We start from the raw sequence: 21,293 nt of genomic DNA, 5'->3' as shown, positions 1-21,293 counted from the left end.
TCTGGCTTGCTGGTATGTCGGCTGATAATGTCCTTGGCTGAAAGATTGTCCTCAAAATTTCACATTTGCCCTCGAAGCTTCGCTTCTCGGCCAAATATTCATTTTCCGGACAATCTTTCAGCCGCGGACATTATCAGCCGACATACCTGCCGCCTGAAGGGGTTTATTTACTAATTAGCCTACCTGAAGACTTAGAAGGTAATATTTAGCAAAACTCACTGTATAATCGGACATATTCACTTCCCTGAGGTCTTGAAACACTCAAGGTAGCATAAACCAAAATCCTTCAGTTTTACCAGATTTCTTGTACATTTTGAATGCTTCAAGAACTTATTTAAAGGAAACCATTTGCAATGGCTTCTTGAGACCGTACTGCGGAGCTGACTGGACACTTGTGCGAATCCAGGGCATCTCCTAAACTACCAGTGGTTATCGATAGGTTGGTATGACACAAAACGTAGTCAATCGTCCCTTATACCTTTTCCCTTCCCATACCGTTATACCCTTATACTTACATAACACCTTCTATTATTATACCTTTACACTGTGGCAATGCTGAACTCCATCTTCCACCAAGACACCGGATGGTTGGTTGTCCGAACAAGCTGTAGTTGCTATTGCAATAAAATTCTACTGAGTCCCCATCGATAAAACTGCCGTTTTTGTTTCTGTTCCCATTTTCTGGAATGCTAGGATCATTGCAAGTAGCTATAAAAAATGCACATCGCAAAATATAAACTGAGAGTATTTTCCTGTAACCCTAAGGATTCAATTTAATACCCCAGCGCCTATTTTGGAAACTCAAGGGAGGGTGCTTATTTTGTTTTGACATGAACATATGACAGTGCAAAAACACATCGTGAAAATTGACAGACAAAAAAAATAATATAATGATAGTATCACTGAACATGATATCCGAGTAGTTCGGAGCTTTATTATCAAGGAACACGTTCTAACTGAAGGAGCCTAAAGTTCGGCACTAGTCCCTGGGAAAACTCCATTGCAGTGTTTACGCGAAGGGCATGGTCGCAGAGACTTGCCTCACGAACAATTCACGCAATTTGAAGGCAGGAGAATACTTTCCACGGAACAAGCTCCCGTGCTTGTCCCTTCAATACAAACTAGTTTGAATTTGTCGGACAAGTTGCAGGACCTGCGATAAGATGACATGACGAAAATAGACCGTAGTCCCTGCAACGAATCCCAGGGTCTTGCCCCCACGTGTTCAGACCATAAATGATCTTCCAAGGTTAACACGATCTCATCGCAGAGATTTGATGAATATTATTTGCAAAAGCTGTAAAGTAAATCCGTAATGGCTTCGATAAAGGCATGCGAAGCTAAGTGTGATTATAAAATAGAAATGAGATCAAAAGAACTACTGCAAGGACTGATCAAACAACGTTGAAAGTTACCTTTGCATTTAGGAAGGTCGTGACTCCATTTTCCTCTATGACAAACAGAAGTTGAATCCCCCACCAGAACGAAATCTTGCATACAGGAAAACGTAACTTGACTTCCATGATTGAAAGAATCTCCCTTCCGTGCACCATTTACTGGGCGTCCGGGATCTTTGCAACCAGCTGCAAATCAAAACAACAATTTTAACATCTTAATACTACTATCCCAGGGGTTGTGGCGGGGGCGGGGGGGGGGGGGGTGTACTCCAGATTTCAAGTGACGGGGATGATCGAATGGGGGCAAAAAACAAAACCTAAAAAAAATCTTTAGGGCTTTCAACAAAACCTAAAAAAAATCCCTGGATCAAACAAACAGGTGCAAAACAAGTTTGGTTGTACTTTATTGCAGAACTACACGGCCAGGATACGTGGGAGCAACCACGAATCTTCAGATTATTTGGAATGCCCAAACAAATCTCTACTTATATCAAGCCAACCCTCCCCCCCCCCCCCAAAAAAAAAAGAAAACTGCCAAATTTTCTTACCCAAAAAAATCCCGGAATCGAACATTTCAAACCCAAAACTTGAAATCTGGAATACCCCCCACCCCCCCCTTCCTTCCCTTGGGACGACTGTCCAGGAGTGAGATCCCAAAACAATAATATAAAACCGAGCAGCCAGAGGCAGGATGCTCGGTTTTACTTTATTGACGGGGAGGTACCAATGAGTTCAAGTAGGTATGCACCCTTCCCCTCATCCACACTCCCCCCCCACCCCCCCTTACTCCTCCTCCGACGGCTCAGTAATCATTGTGTTAAAAATAAAGGTAGGCTATTGTGTCTATCATATCAAATCATACCACATCGTATCGTATCGTATTATATCATATCATATCGTATATCGTACCATATCATATCATTTTATAACCTCGCATACCACAGCTAAAGAGAATTCACTGTTTAATCACCTACCAGGAGCAGAACATCCGTACAGCTCTAGTCTTAGACAAGCGGGAGTGGGTCTTCCTTGCCTCATCAGTCCAAAAGGGTGTTTCGGATATATGCGTATTGATCGCGTCCTGATTGCTGGATGTAAGGAGTTTCTTCTCCTTCGGCAGCAGTTGCTGTTACCAGTTTGTTCCTGTAAATGGTACAATATTGCTCTAAACATGATTGGAGAATACTGTCCGCACACTTTGCAAACCAATGGAACATTCACCACACAATTTACTTCTTGCGGCCAGAAAAAGGCTTAATTTTGGTTCTGAACAAAATTAAATAAGAAATTCCTGATGGGAAAATACAAAACTGAATGCAAGGCTGGCACTACGGCAAATAGAATTAGTCTTCCTCAGAGCCAGAGCTATACTGAAGGAAAAATTGGTAACGGCTCCTTAACTTAAAGCGTGAAAAAATACATGGTGGTAGTGGGTGAACATCAATTTAGGTGGGGCTTATATTCGGAATCCGGCAGTATGTTGAATACGTCACATTGCATGAGCCACTTAACCTGACATTTAGGAGAATCATTTGCTCTACCTATGCGTTGAATGCACAAATTTTCAGAGTAGCTTTTATCTGAAGACAGCGTACTTGCAATATGCCTGATGGGGGTAGTCGGTGAACATTAATTTAGGTGGGGCTCAGATTCGGAATTTGGCAGTGTGTTGAATACGTCACATTGCATGAGCTACTTTACCTGGCATTCAGTAGAATCATTTGCTCTACCTATGCATTGAAAGCACAAATTTTCAGAGTAGCTTTTATCTGAAATTTAGCAATACGTTGAACTATAGAAACTCCCGTGTTTTACCAGGTATTCAGTAGAATTATTTGCTCAAGATGGCCGAACACATTTTTTCAGAATACATGTGTAAGTAAACATTATTTGAAAGCTACGTACTTCTAAGTACCCGAAATTAGCATGGTGCAAGATTTACTAAGAAGGAATAAATTAAAAGAAAAAAAAAAAAAAGAAGGAATAAATTTTCATACTCCTTGTTGAGCAAGGTGCCGTTGCCATGGCAACGGAGCGAGCTATTAACCGTCCACAAATAATGGTTTTCCTTAAGTTTTAGAAAATGCGCTCGCTAGATTTTCCATTTTTTGTATCCAGAAAAATTCACAAAATACTGATAAAGTGACGCTATTTTCATGTAATTTTAACAGAGAGATCTGTAAATGTTGGTTTGCACTTTAATGTTTTTTGAAGATAACTTCTGTTAGATTTTGGTTTTTGTTTGTAGGCGAGTTACGCTTCACACAAAACAGTTCATTTCCATTAAACAACCAGTCACAATTTTTGGGTCACATGCGCATGCGTGGCTTTCAATTAGGTTATCTCAGCAAAGATGGAAAGCGTAAAAAAAGGCTTAGCTCTTCGTGAACTCACTTTCTTTGGATTCACAAACGAGAGGGATCGATACTATTTGCTTACCACAACCCTAGCGCGCGATAGCATCACTAACAGAATTTGTAAAGCGCGCCTGACCGCGCGCAAACTGTGTTCGGTCACCTTAAGTAAGTCGCCCATGCGGGGAATATCAAAGACACTAATGACTACCACAAAACTTGCATCGGCTTGGCTTGTTTTAGTGCAATAAGTGCTAACAACTATACGTTCTTCACGGACTAGCCACAAAAAGATGGCGTAACTTTGTTTTGTTGACCTTCAGTTATGTTAATCGACGTCATATACCGGAAGTTGTCTAGGACGATGTTTTGCCCGAGCGAAGCCAGAAGATCTGAGGACGTGACCGACGAAAAAATGAACAGAAAGAAAAGGTATTACAATAAGCGGCGCGTGAAGACCGCTTAATAACCAGTGTCGATTAAAATAGATACACCATGGTTTTGGAAATCTGGTTTTAGAATAGATAGAGTGGAGTGTAAACTACACAGTACCCAATTATTTTCTTTCCCCCTCTCCCGGCTCATGGGAATTAAGGTTGTAATGACGTCATATGACGTACACTGATTAGGTAAAATGGCGGCCATCTTGGATCCGCAATTCTTGAATTTCTCTTATTTCCCCAAAATCTTAGAAAACCACCGAAAATGAACCAAATGTAATCAAAATGAAAAGAAAAACACGAAATTGAAATAAAAACTTGAACTTTACAAAAACAGATTTAATTTTTTTCGTTAAAACCTTCTTCGATTTCTAAAAACGTACCTGTCAAAAACTGGTTGCCATGACAACATCAAATTTAGTGAACACTTACCCGCCAAACCAAGTTGTTCCCAGATAAATTTCTTAAAAAGTCACGACGTTTTTGTGTCGTTTGCGCAAATATTTAAAAAGCTATAAATACTCAAAGTCGCCCCTCCCTCCCCCTTTTTTCCGGTCTAGACAGAATCAAAAATTTACCTGAAAACTAGGTACTTTAGTTTTACCTGGTTGTATGATGTCCATTTTCCTCTCTCTAAGTATTCGATCTCGTAGTTTTTAGACCAAATAAGATCAGATGAACTTCCCTGTGTGACTATTTCAGTTATCGCCTTTTCCTCGTCCAATGTAATTTCAATATATGGATTCTCATCTTCTATCGTTGAGCACCAAGCATTCTCTCCCCCAAGTCGTCCATAGAAAGCTTCGTGATCGGAGTCTAATTTGGAGGATGACGTAATACTTTCATCCGGGATTGATTTGCTTTGCATTCCCAGAGGGTTGTTACATTCTTCTGCAAAAATGTATTTGGGAAAATAAGTCAATTAAGTTTGGCTGACCTCACAAATTGGAAAGGAAATAGGAAAAAAATTAATGCTATAGTCGTAATTTTGTTAGCATTGCTCGTTTCTATAATTATCCTGATAAAACGCTCGTTGGAAAAAGAAGACATCTTAATTACCTTGGCTTTTTTTCTCCGATTTTTTCTTGTTTTGTTTTTCTTTCTTCACTTGTTTATTTTTCACATATTTCGACTTTTTCTTACTAAAGAACGTATAAAAAACAAGCGACCACAAAATGTACAAATAATTTGAAAGATATGGAAAGTTCTGGTTTTTAAAATGTAATCTCCCTTTTTCCAGAGTTCGTAATCTTCACCCTATTCCTATGACGCAATCATGAGCGTAGGATGACAGCGTGACATGATCAAAGCACGTTCGCGAGCTTTCAACTCCACTGCTGAAGGAAGTCTGGGGAATCAATATTTTGTTTTTTGGTTTCTCACTTAAACAGAAAATCTAATGGTGTAGTAAATGAGAAAAGGGCCGCTATCCCCATTAAAGAGTCAACAATATTTATACCACTGAATAAAGCTCGACAACGAATCCTTCCACGTGTGCGAGTTCTGTGTATTCCAAGTCAGTGGAGATTACCCTAAATCACTTATGCGTTGGAAAAATTTCATCAGGAAAACTAAATATGAGAGTGGCATCTTGTTCAATAGCTACGATAATCAAACGTACTTCAAACTTCTTAAAAACTTGCTTTCTAGCTTTGTCACGATCAAAACATATATTTCAGCCGTTTAAAGTCCAATGAAGCCGTACTAAGCACTGAGCTACAAAACGTGCAAGCGTCGTTTATATCCTTTGAGGGAAAATATCAAATGCGGTTATTTAACTCATCAATACTGATACAGCAAGGAAGTGTATCGTTACGATATTGCTCAACTCAGATAGCAATCGTTATTATAACGTAAATACGGTATGTCATGATGTGCTTGTGTCACTGATGTTTACGAAGAGCTCTTTTTAATTATGGCCCTCGGAAATTGAACATACATGGTGTAGCGTCACCGTGATCGTGTATAGAAATATCTGAGATCCCTGCGCTGGCGATTAAGCCGCTACAGCACGGTACTTTTCAAAACTAGAGAAAGTGTGTGTAGATATCATTAGATATGTAATTTATCGCCTTCTTACCTTCTAGTGACCTTGTGTGATGGCAGAATATAAGAGTCCAAAATACAACACGATAAACAGTTTCCATATTTGCTTCGCTGAATGAAGAATAAAACCCGTCAAGCAAAGGATCTGCTTTGGTCGAACCGCATGCACGAAAATACTGAGTCTGTTTTGACGTCTCAGCGTATTCAGTGATATCAAGTTTCAACCTTAGTGATGACAAATGCGAATTGTTTGATCCCACTTCTTGTGCGCGTGCTGATTTAAAACTTTTTAAACACGTTTTTCTCCCTTAGACGGCTTTCTTTCTTTTCTTTTCCTTTCTTTTTTCTTAAAAGCGCTTAACAGAAATTGAAAGTGAAGAGTCTCCCAATGTGGACAGCCATCATGGAGTTCCGCTTTCTGGGATGGGGACATTTGGAACATTCACCCCGTGACCATATTGAATAACAATCGCGAAAAATAAAACATCCTCATTGTGAACAGGGAACGAATCAGAGTAGTAAGAATAGGTCAGAGTGGTAAGAGTTCTTCAGTATAAACTGTGAACAACGACTGTCATCCTGGAATTTGTATTCATACTTTGGAACTGCATGGCTGACTATTCAGTATTTTTTTACGACTTTCTTTGCGTTGGTCTAAGAACAACAGCAACAGCAAGAAAAAGTGCAGCAGTATGCCTGTTCAAACAACTCACAAAAGACAGCAACAATGTCAAAGTTATCAAGATTAGTTGCGCATAACATGATTTTTTTCCTGGTCATCTCATTCTTTAGCAGAGACAAGGCATTTCCGGTCCACGTTTTATTTTTATGGCTTCTAAAATGTAAAGAAGGTTTTGTTGATGTATGAAACGTAAATTGATTTATAGAATAAGGAAAATGCTCTGTCATGAAAATGCAGATTCTCACTCAGTGTTTCAGTGACTTTGCCTTTGTAAGTTTTGGTTTATCAGTCGGTACAAAGGACTTGAAACAGTAGCCTCATTCCAAATAATAATAATAATAATAATAATAATAATAATAATAATAATAATAATAATAATAATAATAATAATAATGAAGTAAATAACAGGATATAAGTGCCGCGGCAATCACAAGTTTTTTTTTTTCTTTTTTAATTGACATAAAAGCCCGCAGAATAACCGGCTGAGGTCTATGGAATAAACAAATCCTTTTCCGGCTGTCTGTTATTGCCAACTGGCGAGCGTTAAAGAAGCAGCCTCTAATCTTTACAGTTCTTTTTAATAGCGCCGGGAAAAAGTCCAAAATTTGTCGGTTGTTGATTGGTTTTTCATTATCCAGGATATCCTCGCCTGCGATTAAGTCACATATAATTGCACATGGAAAGAGATCAGACAGTTCCAGTAGATTTACATCAGTCATTCTCATTCACAATATTCTTCACCCATTGAGGCAATGAATTTGACCGCGTTTGAGGCAAATATTTCGACCAAGCCCGATAAAACTCATCGAGCAGAGTATCAAATTGTCGTTCGCTCGTTGACGCTGATCATTCTTCAAAATACGTTTGTATTGCGGAAAAAGGACCAGCGATTTCTGAAGAACAAAAGCTTAATTGTTGTGACCATGATTTACAGCGTCAGTATTTTCTTCCCAGCTCTTATGCCATCACCTACTTTCGCATTGAAACTTCTTGTATCGAATAATAAACTCCACAGGTGTAAGATTAACTTCAAGGCCTCGGAGCTTCTCTTCTCGATCATCACTGAGCTCATTTAGAACTCTGGGCAATAAATTAGCCGATTGAAGGAGTTGATTGCTAAATAGTTCTTTCTTTCCTTACAAGGACGCTCAGGTGCGGTCAGGCGCGTTTTGTTTTGTTTGTTTGTCTGTTTGTTTTTTCGAGCGTGGTTTGGCTCCTCCTAGAGTTAGCAGGACATACATGTGATACAAATGCAAGGATGATTTCACGGCTGCGAATATATATCTGAAAAATATATTTTCTAACATTTTCCTAACCATTAAATACTCCCTTAATTTTATCATAAAATTGACAGAAATATCGTTTAATTTGTTTACAGAGTGAGCCATGGTGATCATAGATCAAATCTCACACAGAAAGCTTTCTGAAATACGTCGGGATATGCTAAGAGATTTCCCCCTACGGTTTAATTATTGTAATAACATCTCCAGGTATAGCGTAAGAAACAGGAGCATTGATAAATACACAATTGAGAATAAACTCTTTTATTAGTGCACTAAAAAAAAAGAGGAACAAGTTTCCGTCCTCTTCACAAATAACGAGACTCAAATGACCAATAAATAGATATTGTTTAAATACGACTTCAGGAGTATAAATTATTCTCGCAAAAATCTTTGAGGAATACCGAATTACTCATCAATTTCTTTAACTGCTTTGAAAAAGAAATTGCTGAAATTGTTGACCCTTAGGTAATTACAAAGCGTTCAAAGTGAAGTTATGACAAGACCTTTTACTCGGTATCCTCGACCACGAAAACATAACAATCAAAAGTGCTCAATCGACACAAAAGCGCTGAATTAATAGTCTGCCACGTTCCTTAAATTTTAAACGAGAAGGAAATGCTATTTTACATCGGAACTATTAAAAACGTAGAAAACCGCACACACAGCCGAATGTTAACCTGGTTACTGTAGCATGTATAATGCCACTTGGAGCATCACTTTGGTGAAAATTCCTATTTGTATTCAAGTGATTATTTTTTGCAGCGTGGAATTGAAATATCATAAACTGTACTGATAATGACTAAGCAGCACGCCCCGCTCGTTTAAAATTCAGTAAACTCTCATCTTCGAACAGTTTCGAAATTATTACTCGTGGTCATCTTCGACATCAGCGTAATCATCCTCCATTGCTTCAGATTCTTGTGCCTGGTTGTCTTTGACTAAAGAGTGTTGAAAAAAAAAAAAAACGAACATTATAACTGAATACTGCATGACATGCACAGTCAAAGTGAGAAATACAAAAAAAAAAAAAGGATATTATAACCTTTACCTTTCAAGTAGTTAAACACCGCAGGCTCGATGTAACCTTTCATAATCTCGTCCTCGTTTCTTTTAATGCCAATGCTTGAGAAGTCTACTTTAGGGATGGATTCAGCCTTGTCCTTCACTTCCTTAACTTTAGCTGAGGAACAAAATTAAATGTTAATTTGTATTTTGGGAATTACATAAGTTAAACCCCTCAAGTCTCAATTCTACGCATTTCAAGATGGCTCTGCAGTACAGCTATAGTTGTATGTCTGGAGTGGTCAAATGAACCCATGAATTTTCAAGTTCTGAGTGTTAGTCCAAGAAAGAAAATGGGGGACAACATAAAGTAAAGAAAAAATTCTTCGACTTCTACGGGACTACGCGAGAAAAGCAGATCTTAGCAAGGGCTATTAAGGACGGTGCCTACCATTGTTACTGCGCATACGGTCGGCGCATCTGGAAATACTCGGGTCTCCTATGGGTGGTGCCTACTATTACAGGGATATTTTTGCGCGCTTCAAAACTATGCGGAGAAAACAGAACTTAGCAAGTGATTTTGGTATCCAAAAAGAAAATTGGGGGTAACCATGCATTTTTCAGAGATAATAAAGCTTCAATTTGGAAAAAAGCGCCATACATTGCTTTGTATTTTGCTGCTTTTTAAAATAATTGTTGCTAAGTTATCTCTAAAAAATGCGTGGTTACCCCCAATTTTCTTTTTGGATTTCAATAGCCGCTACCAAGATCTGCTTTTCTGGCATAGTGATAAACCGTGCAAAAATACTTCGCTATTAGTAGGCACCGTCCTTAAAATCCAAAAAGAAAATAGGAGATAATCGGCCATAAGAATACAATTAATTTGGAAGAAAGCGTCATACAATCCATTCTTATGTATTTTATTTGTAGTGGCATCGACATAACAAAAAAGATTGGCCTGAAAGCAATTTCTTTATAACTTTCGGTTCAACCGGTTGATAATGCAAATGCATCAGTGAAATTATCACTAGCAAAGAGTAAACCTTCGAAGCTACCCCACTTTTTCCATTCCTGCTTGGAACGAAACTTGCCGTTCCGCCTTGGTCAAATTTTCCACTTCATTCAAGTTTTGTTGCCTTCTGGGGCCATTATTCAACCGTCAAGTAAGTTTTTTGACGCACCAATAAGATTGCAAGGTTTGGACTGAAAACGAGGTACTCGTCCAGATGGAAAAAATGTCTCGGGAATTTCCAACCGAAATTTTTGGAGAACTAGAAAGCGCTCGAATTTGATCCTTCAAGTTAGGAGGAACGTTATTTTTAAATCATAAAGAATAAATGGATAAATAACTAAACGCGACAATGAAATACATACTTTTTGCCTTAGTCATGGCTTCCTTGGCTTGGTTTCCTAGCTGAGTTGCTTTTTCTTTCATTTTCCCCAAAAAGCGTGCTGCTAATACGCGTAGTTCTGGTCCAGATTCTGGGGAAGAAGAAACAAAACAAACTCTTGTGAGACGTACACCAAGTAGCAGTAATACCTTATATAAAGAGCTCAATTGTGCAAAAGTTACAAGCAGCCGCTTGTTCTGTTCAGAGATCGTTTAGCAGCATCGTCGAGCATGCGTGATTTGCCCACCCGCTAGCCTGCGCGCGCCCGATTTCCCTTCTCTCTTCCCCTTTTTCGCGCTTGCCACGAAGGCTACCGACCCGCGGGAAATGTTTTCTTTGCAAAGGGCGAGTTTTCATGTGCACTCGTGTTGTCTCCTCTTTGGACTATCCTAATGGCATAGAAAGAGGATTACGGTCGACTATGGTAGGTGATACATATATGAGATGCATCAGTTAAAATTTCACACAAGATTCCCTTGAGATACATTTTGTTAGGTAGGGTGCGGCCACAGATTTCAATTATGGCCTTCAGAAGTAATCAGAGCCGAGTAATTAAAGAATATAATGTCTTCGCTCTTGTTTGGTAATCTTGCATCTTTGGCGTTTGTTCTCAACAACTGGATTAAACTATTTTTTGTCTACCAATCTTCGCAATGTAGGTATTATCAGTTATAGCCTTCAATCTGTCGCAGTCCTCGATATTTGCATTTGAAAGAAAGCCATGCGGGAGACTTGTTATGAAAAGACCCCAAAGTTTTAAGATTTATTTCTCTGAATATTTTCAGTATGATAGCCTAATTGGCATATTTAAGCCATCAAAATAGCTGATTCCTGGAGGAAAGTACACACAGGACAATATTTTATCCGGGACCAAAACAAAAGTAAATAGAGTTGATATGCTATAGTAACCAAATAGAATCCGCAAATTGGTATATTCTTAGGTTTCACCTCAAAGGCGTTCGCCAAATAAGTTTCCAATCTTATAGTCTTCACGCGGAAATGTATAATGAATCGGCAGTTTCAATTTTGCCCACGGAATGCAACACTGCCTTTTCCGGTCTATGCAACTCAGTTTCAAACCATCGAAAAACTAATCAAACTTTAACACAAATTTGTGTTTTCAGTCAAAACATGAGTAACGGAAAAATAAATATAACCGGCATCACATTTAGCTCCGTTAGTAATCGAGTTTGCAAGCCAACGACTGAACGTTGTATACACAAATGTTACTAGTTTAAGTAAGACTAATATTTGCTTTCGGCAGCGGTTCTTACCATCATCTTCCAAACTTGATTTCGCTTGGTTACGCTTGAAAAGTGCCTCTTCAGCTATGTCTTGAAAGTGACCAAGTATTCTTGCGGCCGACGTGAAAGCCGCGCACAAACACACGGCGAAAAACAGCGAAACTATCAACCTAGACATCTTTGACAACGAAAGACTTGTTTGACAACAAACTGTAAGGTACTCCTTCTGCAAGTAAATCAACTCAGCTAATAGATTCTCTGCATTCCAGCGGAAAATTAATAATAAGCATTCAAATTTAGCGATGGATTTGGTCAATTGTTTAGGATGTCACTGTATATGCATATGAATAGATCTCCTATTCATAGCTCTTCTCTGTTTGTATCGCATTGAATTTGTCGCCTTGGTTACCACGACAATACAACGGTGATTTAAAGGATCATTGTCTCGTCAGTTTTAAGCTCAAAACAGTAAATGGCGCTAAAGCGTTATTTCCATTTACAGATCATCTCTTTTTACTTCAGTTGCAGGGTTATGACGATCTTAAACGTACATTGCATAGTTTGGTTTCGCGACAGAAAAATAAAGCGAGTCCAATGGGTATATCAGGACGCCAGCGAATGGAATTTTCCTATCTCCCTAGAGGTTCGCAGTATGTTAGACCGCAAAAACGTCGAGTGTTTTTTTTCCTTTGAACTTAACACGAATCGTCGAAAGATCAGTAGCCCTGCACCTTTTCTAAGTTTTTTTTTTCCACTGGACGATCCAGACTCCTGCAGCTCCATTGTTTTTTTTTTTTTGTTTTTGTTTTTTTTGTGGTGCATCACTTTGTTGTTTGCTCCTTTGTCCTCTCGACCAACAATGTGAGACGTTGCAAACTATACAGGTCGCCCCCGAAAGATCGCTAGATTCTTAGGTACGAAGGTGGATCGGCCGTGCCTGAATTCATTCGGGGATCGCGCCTTAATAGACGGACCAACGCAAAAAATTCGGACCCGGTTTTTCAATCTTCAGGGTGCCTACAGCCTCTGGCACAAGTACGTCGCTCTCGCTTTAAAGAGTTTTTTTTGACTTTCTGTGAGTTTCAAAGTTTATTTCACCCTGTGGAGAGGTTTCTCACCTGTTTCCCTCGAGGATGGGGCGGACACACTGATCAGGCTACCGGTTCTGGACCGTCTTTCGAGATAGAGAAATTTTACTGCGCCTCCTTCATGAGTGCATCCTCGGAGACCCAGGGGCAGTCAGTCGGTCGGGGTAAGCGAAATGGCGCGACAAACGTTTTCAAGAACGAGAAAGTTCTTCACACTTCGTCGCGCCATTTCGCCCGCCCCTGGCCGACTGACTGCCCTGATGTCTTCGGTGCTGGTAATGCCAACTCCAATAAACAGGTCTATATTTTCTATAACAACATTGAATAAGAGAATCGGGGAAGTGGGAATCTTTTCCAACAGTTGTGCCCAAACGGTTTACCTCAAAATGCTCGAAAATGACAACCCTTTTAGCAGCGACTAGCCTGTTGGGGAGAATGCCTGATTCTGGTCATGATACTAAAAGACTTTAAAAAATAAGAAAATGTCAAGCTAAAGCTTAGTAGGGAAATGAGAAAATCGTCATGTTAATTATGTCATGTGAAACAAAGAAAGAAAATGACGACCGGAAGGCAACCTATTACCTAAGATCGTTCCTACACTGCCCAGTACTACCCACTCTCCCCTTCCCTCTCCCTCATCCCCCCCTCCCCATGCCCCATCAGGCGAGCCATACTTATCTCGTAACGCCGCTTATTTTAGAGCTTGATATAGCTAACTGAACAGAAGTTACAAATCAGGAAAGAATGTCTCAGGTTTAATCGAAAATGCGCACGTCATTCTCCTGGCGTGCTCGCTGCTGCACGCCATTCGAATGCTAACGAGTATGAAATTGAAATTATCACGACGAGTCAACACCAACTGGACGAGCTGACACTATAAACTCATGGGCTCGTCACTGCTGAAGCTGATTTAAACTGTTGTCCGATGTCAGTTTTGAAGAAAGCTAAGAATTGCTAAAAAAGGAACTCAATATAAAACATTAACCATAAAAGGTAATCCAGTGTCACCCATCCTTGATTAAACAAGGAAGTATAAACAAGTTTCAGGATATGAATAAATTTGTATCTCGACAAACTATACTGTTGATTGGATTACATCATATTTATCAATAAAAGCATTCGTCAGATGAATTCGATGGTTGTTGTTATTGTTGATTTTTTTACTCATTTTCGGATGATCTTCGGTATAACTGGAAGACAATCCATCAAGTCTGGAGTGACTTGGCAAAGTTACGTTACCGGTTATCATCTCCGCTTATTCACTTTACTGTATTTCCGTTTCACAAGTCACGGTTCAGTGCCATATTCAGTTGAAGCCTACACGTTGCTATTTTAATAATAACGAGATATTGAATTTATTATGTCACAAATAGACCAGTCTTTTCGTTGGTTATTATTGATATTAAATAGCTACTTAATGTTTATTTAACTCCCTGGATTTGATTAAAAAAATATACGGCCAGAGAGATCATCTAAATCGTCAAGAGGGGAATTAGCACTTTGTACTCCCGAGAGCCTAGTAAGCCAGCTGTAAAAACTTTCGCTTTCAGTCACAAGAAACAAACACCTTCCGGTTCAGCCGAGGGCGGGCTCGGCCCACTATTTGCATAATTATTGAAATCTAGCCAATCAATGCGAAGCAGCCACTGGAGCATGTCTAATTTATGCCTTTAAATGCTCATAGCTCGTATCGTACCCGCCAGTCACAAGCTGAGTTAGACCAAACAGCGTAAAAATGACTGCGATGGATCATCAAGGTTGGCGAAAATCTTTAATCTGTATTCGTTACTTTGATTTTTGCATTAACTCTGTATTTATACAGGTGGAAAGGCTTACGGCCAACGCAGAAGAAATCAAGAAGAAAACCTCGATGAAATCAACAAAGTACGTAATACATGTAGCCAGCCTTCAGCACACGTATGAACGCATGAATCGTTGTTTAGATATTGATCTTTTCGTTTCCGGTTTCTTCTACTTTAAATTTTGAACTGCTTTTTCTGTGTGGTGTATGTCTGTAGTGAGACAGTTTGTCTTAAACGTTATTTTTGTGTTCATGGTTAAAGCGCTGGGCATAAAGCCATTTCCGAAATTGAAACCTCCCAGCACTGCAATTTTAACCCGGGGTCATTGAATTGAATGCAGGCATTCAATCGGGTAACGCTGCATGCATTTTAATCACTTTCTAATCCATGAACGTATAAATTACATCTTGTATTTTCTTTTTCTTGCAGTCGTTCGTAAACAGCGGCGATTACGATGACGAAGACGATTATCCAGATCTCAATGAGAGACTGGAAGCGTACAAAAGTGAGTAAATTTCATTCAGTCTTGTCCTGTCGAAATGTTGTTTATTTTTAATTATTTGATGGTAAATTAATTCACGACAGATCACGAGCACTACAACACAATAAGAGCTTTGTTTTGTAAAATCATCTGACTGCAATCTTGCTGATTATTCCCTTGAATCGTGATTCCTAACAGTTTTGTTTCGCTTGCCTTCTGTCATTCACAGAGCAGTTCATGGAATTCGATGAAGACAACTCGGGTGATATAGGTAAGTGGCCCCGGTTGATAGGCGATGAAAGAGAGTTATTTACATATTGATCTCATCGGTAACTGCTGTAAAAATAAATATCACAAGTGTTAATATATTAAAGAGGTAAGGACGCGTTCTTCCATATTTGGAAATTTTCTCCGTTGTCGGCGAACAGTATCATTAATTTCAATTTACCGTAGCTTTGTTTGGATTGATATTGCTCTGATATCATTCACTATCTCAGCCATAAAGCTCTTGTAATGACGCACACTATTATTTAGACAGATTGTTTATATTGTTTTGATATTAAATTTTGCGGTTTTCTTTACTTTTTTTTTTGTTTTTTTGGTAACGAAAGGCAAGGCATCAAAACCAAAAGTATGTTCGCCCACAAACTTGCAACAAAATACAACTTCGTTAGTTCTCACCTCGCAGAGTTTGCAGTAATATCGGGTGTCTGGAATTCAATCTAAATTGGCGTTTTTTTTTTTCTCAGGAATAACCTGTGTGTTTATAATGATCTAATGAATTCGAAACTAATCATCCCAGTCATAACCTCAGAAAAATGTATTCATATGATCCTTTCATGAGATTTCTTACATTTCAATTCTCAATATTTTCATTTCGGACCTTGTTTTAACTATCATTTTTCCATCATTGTTTTAACTACCATTTTAAAAATCTCTCCCAGTAGTTCCCATCATTCCTTTCATTTTTGTAGACTCATCATCAATCACTGAATTATCTAAAATACATTATAATATGCCTCGTGACAGCATGGGGAGCCTGAGAGACGCGACAAAAAGAAACGAAAAGAACTTGTTTGGTAATCGAGCCACAAGGATACTGCACGATCCTTTGAAAGAAACTTGTAAAAGAACCAATGCCAATGGTTCTGTCTTCAAAATACATGACCAGCTTTTCTGTCACACACAAGCCTCAGCTGGCTGGGGTATATCAAGATTTATTGTGATCTGAAGACCACTGCTCGTGGCAACCCAGAAACCAGGAGTGGTGGGTGGGTTGTACTCGCTTACAGGAACGAAAAAAAGTCCTTTAAATGCCTATGGCAGATTACATAAATTCCTTCGGCTAAGGTTACACCCTCGATAACAATATGGTCCGCTGGAAATTCATTCAAGCGATCATACTACAAGTCTTCAAATATTTTTCATGACATCAACAGTATCGATTTCACTATTGTATTAGCTTTATACCACGTGAACACTTTTGGAGCAAAATTTTTACCTCGAATCATTCTCGGTGCCGCCGTGCCCAGGATCTTGGGCACCTCCCCCCCCCCCCCCCCCTCCCCACTCAATGCCTACTGACCCCACACCCATTCGTCCAATCCACAATCGTGTGTTTCGTAGTGAGAGCCACTTCAAGAAAGAGGGTCAGTTTTTGTCAAACGTTCCATGCATCAGTGTTGAGCCTAGCACCCCCTTCCCCCCCCCCCCCCCCACACACACACACAAACCTATCGCGGCTTTTTCCTCTGTGTATTCCTCGCGCTGTTTTCGTGTTGCATTCTCCCAATCTATTATGCTAGTCCAGATTACCAGCATTTTTGCTGACCGTCTTATGCCTTGTTCATAGGAACGAAAGGTTTTTGTTTGATTCACTCTCCAAATTTTGAAAGCCTGGAAAAAACATCTCCCGATTTCTTAGTCATAAAGACCCTGACGTATTCAATGCGAAAGTGAGCCAATCGGCTTTTCACGGGAGTTAAAGCTAATATAGCTAATATAATATACCGTCCATATGCCATCTTTGGTCCGTAGTAACACCTCGGGTCGCCCGATATTCTACAACTGACTGCCTACCCAGCCACCCTGGGAAGGCTTGCCCTAAAATTTAGATTGTCTGTTCCGATACTTCCCTTCTAAATAGACTAAAACGTCCTCGTGGTAAAGTGACCAATTGTGTAGAAGCACGCACGTGGAGGTCCGAAACATTACTTTGATCCAGTCGCCAGGAGTGCAGTAAGATCACTTTCTGACGCTGAATTTATCATATGTGATATCAGAAAGGCTGTTGTAAAGTACATTTTCCACGTAATGAAAACAGGCCGCTAGCTCCAATCACGGCAAACGTTCCTTCTATCCTGGCATTTTTTCACCTCGTTCGTCCATCTGTCGGACTCCAGTTACCTCACTTGTCCCATGTATCCAGTATTCCTCATTGGGTGTCATTTGATTATGCGAAGGATTTTCTAGTTCTTCTGAAGTGTCAGGGAGCTCTTTATACCGTTTACATTTATACCCTGCCAGCCCTTTCTATATCCGTACTCAGATTTCATCATGCGTTTTATTTTATTTCGCATCAGATATCATGGAGCTCAAACGCATGATGGAGAAACTTGGACAAGCGAAGACTCATCTCGAGCTGAAGAAAATGATCGCTGAAGTGGACACTACAAATTCAGGTTCGTTTTCCCGCAATACCCTTTACCACTATACTAAGTGACATCTGAGACGGCATCTCTCCAAAAGAGATCCGGCAACCAAAAATATTCCAAACAGTTTATTTGTGTGGCATGTGGTCCTCTGCATTCAAAAATCTCCTATTACATCAAAGCCCTTGTATCCTCTGTACCCCTATTACCCTGATACCTCTTCAAGCCATACCCCTATCACCCCAATACCTCGGCTATCTCAATACCATTATTGTCTCTATAGCTCCATCAGCACCTTCCCCCCTCCCCCCTCCCCAATTACATATTCCTCCAGGGTCTTAGAGGAAAAGGATGGTCGACTAGTCTGATAAAAAAAAAAAATGTCGAAATGTTCATATGCTGTGAATTACCAATAAAAGAAATTATTACTAACACCAATGCTGGCATCTGTTTTCTGTACAGAAGAAACGGTCCCCAGGGCTGTTATTCGTACCAGAACGGTAAGGTCCAGTACTTCAATGCAAACGCCCCAATTCTTCTTACTGTCTTGTGGAATACCAACAAGTTAAAACAACGAATGCCATGTTGGAATCCCGTACTCCCGTACATGTTACGCAATACTATCAGTAAACTATAAACTATATTTAAAGATATAGTTCAAAGAAAATTCAAACTACTTAAGCCGGCCGTGCCAACTTGAACAGTGATTGATATGGAACTGTACTGACGTATTTAATTTATTTTACAGGAACGATTTCCTACCCGGAATTTCTCACGATGATGCTTGGCAAGAAGTCGTCCGTCCTGAAGCTGTAAGAGCACATCTCATTTTTCTAACACAATTTGTCGCATGAACTTCTGCTAGAACTATTGAAGGCCTGGCTATCAACAGTGAACCGATTTAAACGACGGAATTTCAGAAGATATATTTTGCTTCGTTTTCCAGATTTCGCCAGTGGCGATGTGGCCCCTGTTGTTCAAAGAGCGGATACCTTTATCCAGCTGATAAGTCGCTATCCAGCAGATAAAGTGTATTGGCTGGAGTGTTTTTTATCCGCTGGAAGGCGATTCATCTCGGCCACTTGATAGAGTTACCCGCTCTATGAACAACCGGGTCCCGGAAATTGAGATTTATTGAAATTATACGTTCCGGTGTTCTTCCACCAATGAGATTGATATTAACCTGGGATTTTTTGCTTCGAACGACGAGCTGTCTCCATGGTAAACTGAAAAAGCAGAAAGTAAAACCCTCGCTAAAATGCATTAAATCAGGAAAATAATCACACAGACAGCGATTACTACAAGACGTTATTATTGCGAGATGCTACGTCCTTCGACCAATTTACGAAAATTCGATACAAATGCTTATATTATTAACAAGACCGTTATTACGCAGTTCAAATCCTTGAAACACAAGACCGCTTATCTTTGGGAAGCGTCTGTTGATCTTGGGCTGCCGGTGGATATATGTATTGTATAAAGAGAACTTATAACAAGTTGTTAACATCTTTATCATTTCAGTTTTATGTAAATTACATTTTATAAATGTTTTGCAGGATCTTGATGTTTGAGGAAAAGAAGAAAGGGAAAGCAAAGCCGACCGGCGTGGCACCGAAGAGAGATCTTTCTAGCTTACCTTAAATTTGAGCAAACTTTCGAATGAAGTGAATTTGAAAAAGGTAGCCTGACGGCTTGGAAGGAGAAATCAGATGATATCGACTCATGCCGCCTTGTAAACATGTTTTTTAATTGTAATTTAATTTTTCTATAGCATTTGTAATGAAGAGAAAAAAAGAGAAAATCAAAAACGTTTCTATTATGTAAAACGACGAAATGTTTTCTTTTAAATTACCTTTTGTTTACTTCTACGTAAGCTTAGGTACATTTAGTACGAGTGACGTTTTGGTGAACTGCGATTTAAGTTTCAAGCTTTTTTTCAGCTATCCAAGTATCAAAACTGACTTTTTGACCATCGATTTTAACCTTGCCAATTTTGCGTTCTAGCGAGTGGAAATGAAAGCCAAATTGCAAAAATTAATCTAAAAAAAAAAAAATAGAACTTTAAAATTGAGTGTGAACGAGTGTGGAATGAAGGCATTTCCTCTTTGAGGTTCCGAGTTGACTTAATATTTAGGATATTAAAAATCTTTAATTGTATCACGGCGTCTTATTGAAATAAAATATATATTTTCATATCTTAGACATGCAGTCACAGACGATAGTTGTCCACTGAATAATCCGCGAAACGCCTTCCCCCCACCCCACTCCGTCCCCGCTCAACCCCTGAGAGCCTCTTCAAATTTAGATAGCCATTTATAGGCGCTGTATAAAACGTGTCTATGACCTTTTACCACTGGTGGGTTTTCGGAGCTATGTATGTCCAAATGTGCAAAATGATAGCTCAGGATACCGGTAGAAGACAACGAAACGTGCTTTGACAGCGCATGCGCGGTACACATAATATATTTAAATTGGACATCGTAGGTTCGTCCGTTTTCAGCAAAAAAAACAATAATACAAAAATTTTAGCAAGGAATCACACAAGCCTCTATTCTAGTATTTAACTATCGAACAAAAAGAAATTCGAAAGGTAAATATATATATATATGCTGTACCACAAGCCTTGAGCAGTAACTTCGGTGTGTTATATAAAGGACTGCGTACTTAGTTTATAATTGCGCGGATGAGCCTCACTGGTGTGGGGTGCAGGCTTCAAACCTGTAGCCGATTAGCGTCGGAGCGGTTCAATTCCGCCTTCTGCGCGTTACATTTTGGTTTCTATAGATTTTTATAAAATAATAAAATGAAGAAACTGTGGCCAGCACTGTATCGGGGGCGAAGTAGGAACGAATCACTCGAATGTCTTTATGGTGGCCAAATTACCTTATCATCCCTGTTGAAAAACTTAATTAACATTCGTTGTCTTAAATGGAAATCTTTTTCAAGGCACACTGGATGGAAGTCGTAGAAGTCTCTTTTTACAGTGACAGGTTTGAAGGGGGAAGTTTGTGGGGAGGTATTCTTTTGGATAAAGAAACTATGTATTTCTTAGTGAACGTTTTCAAGGTGTAACCTCTTCCAGCCAATGGCATTTGTATGTATGTTCGATAACTTGTTTTCTTTGACAGGATTGAAACTTCAGGCCCAACATATTATATATAAAAAAGAAAACACGATAAAATAAAACATGGGGTTCAAATAATCCTACTGCATACCTGACATTAAATAATTATACTGAATAAATGCAAAAAGGTCCGTTTTCCCTGAATGCCGCGTATTATTCAGAATTGTGTGGGTGTGTATGTGTGTGTGTGGCGTGGCGGAGGGGGGGGGGGGGGGTGGGGGCTTGGGAGTAGGTTTTGGCCAACAGATCTCTGTTAGTTTTTGTTCGTTGTTGTTGTTTTATTTTTCTTTTCTTTTCTTTTCTTTTTT

At 39.4% G+C, this 21,293-nt stretch overlaps 3 protein-coding genes and 1 non-coding gene across 13 annotated transcripts in view; 2 read left to right on the top strand and 2 right to left on the bottom strand.

The window, feature by feature from the left end:
• LOC146483893 (sushi, von Willebrand factor type A, EGF and pentraxin domain-containing protein 1-like) overlaps positions 1 to 6,408 on the bottom strand; it is a 65,978-nt gene extending 59,570 nt beyond the window's left edge. For 7 of the 10 annotated variants that reach the window (XM_085105210.1, XM_085105217.1, XM_085105220.1 and 4 more), the window contains exons 1-5: positions 6,273 to 6,398; positions 4,796 to 5,086; positions 2,372 to 2,540; positions 1,416 to 1,583; positions 538 to 708 (exon numbers count right to left, since the gene is read on the bottom strand). In XM_085105210.1, coding sequence (XP_084961336.1) covers positions 538 to 708; positions 1,416 to 1,583; positions 2,372 to 2,540; positions 4,796 to 5,086; positions 6,273 to 6,338 — 865 coding nt within the window. In that variant the 5' untranslated portion in view covers positions 6,339 to 6,398. Of the gene's footprint in view, positions 1 to 537; positions 709 to 1,415; positions 1,584 to 2,371; positions 2,541 to 4,795; positions 5,087 to 6,271 lie in introns of all 10 variants that reach the window. The other 3 variants (XM_085105211.1, XM_085105218.1, XM_085105213.1) reach the window with 3 other exon arrangements.
• Positions 6,409 to 8,447: 2,039 nt separating this feature from the next.
• LOC146483892 (uncharacterized) lies at positions 8,448 to 12,183 on the bottom strand. Its single transcript, XM_085105208.1, has 4 exons — positions 11,870 to 12,183; positions 10,579 to 10,686; positions 9,251 to 9,382; positions 8,448 to 9,140 (listed from the first exon to the last, which is right to left on the bottom strand). Exons 1-4 carry the CDS (start codon positions 12,015 to 12,017, stop codon positions 9,067 to 9,069), a joined length of 462 nt encoding a protein of 153 aa, XP_084961334.1. The 5' UTR covers positions 12,018 to 12,183; the 3' UTR covers positions 8,448 to 9,066.
• Positions 12,184 to 14,550: 2,367 nt separating this feature from the next.
• On the top strand, positions 14,551 to 20,061 carry LOC146483891 (allograft inflammatory factor 1-like). Its single transcript, XM_085105209.1, has 7 exons — positions 14,551 to 14,684; positions 14,750 to 14,811; positions 15,159 to 15,234; positions 15,440 to 15,481; positions 17,793 to 17,891; positions 18,610 to 18,673; positions 19,418 to 20,061. Exons 1-7 carry the CDS (start codon positions 14,663 to 14,665, stop codon positions 19,500 to 19,502), a joined length of 450 nt encoding a protein of 149 aa, XP_084961335.1. The 5' UTR covers positions 14,551 to 14,662; the 3' UTR covers positions 19,503 to 20,061.
• Positions 20,062 to 20,538: 477 nt separating this feature from the next.
• Positions 20,539 to 20,625, top strand: Trnastop-uca (transfer RNA opal suppressor (anticodon UCA)). The gene has a single exon. It is a non-coding gene; the product is annotated as a tRNA-Sec (tRNA).
• Positions 20,626 to 21,293: the final 668 nt, after the last annotated feature.

Source organism: Pavona decussata, unplaced genomic scaffold (assembly GCF_977016875.1).
Source record: "Pavona decussata unplaced genomic scaffold, jaPavDecu1.1 SCAFFOLD_37, whole genome shotgun sequence".
Lineage (NCBI taxonomy): Eukaryota > Metazoa > Cnidaria > Anthozoa > Scleractinia > Agariciidae > Pavona > Pavona decussata.
This window is presented reverse-complemented; position numbering and strand designations above follow the sequence as displayed.

Excerpts from the sequence above, each read along its gene's own strand:
- LOC146483892 (XM_085105208.1), bottom strand. The coding sequence starts at position 12,017 with ATGTCTAGGTTGATAGTTTCGCTGTTTTTCGCCGTGTGTTTGTGCGCG. Across the intron at positions 9,383-10,578 it reads AGCCATGACTAAGGCAAAAA|CTAAAGTTAAGGAAGTGAAG; the intron begins GTATGTATTTCA and ends TTTGTTCCTCAG. Across the intron at positions 9,141-9,250 it reads GGTGTTTAACTACTTGAAAG|TCAAAGACAACCAGGCACAA; the intron begins GTAAAGGTTATA and ends AACACTCTTTAG.
- LOC146483891 (XM_085105209.1), top strand. The coding sequence starts at position 14,663 with ATGACTGCGATGGATCATCAAG. Across the intron at positions 14,812-15,158 it reads ACCTCGATGAAATCAACAAA|TCGTTCGTAAACAGCGGCGA; the intron begins GTACGTAATACA and ends TTTTTCTTGCAG. Across the intron at positions 17,892-18,609 it reads AGTGGACACTACAAATTCAG|GAACGATTTCCTACCCGGAA; the intron begins GTTCGTTTTCCC and ends TTTATTTTACAG.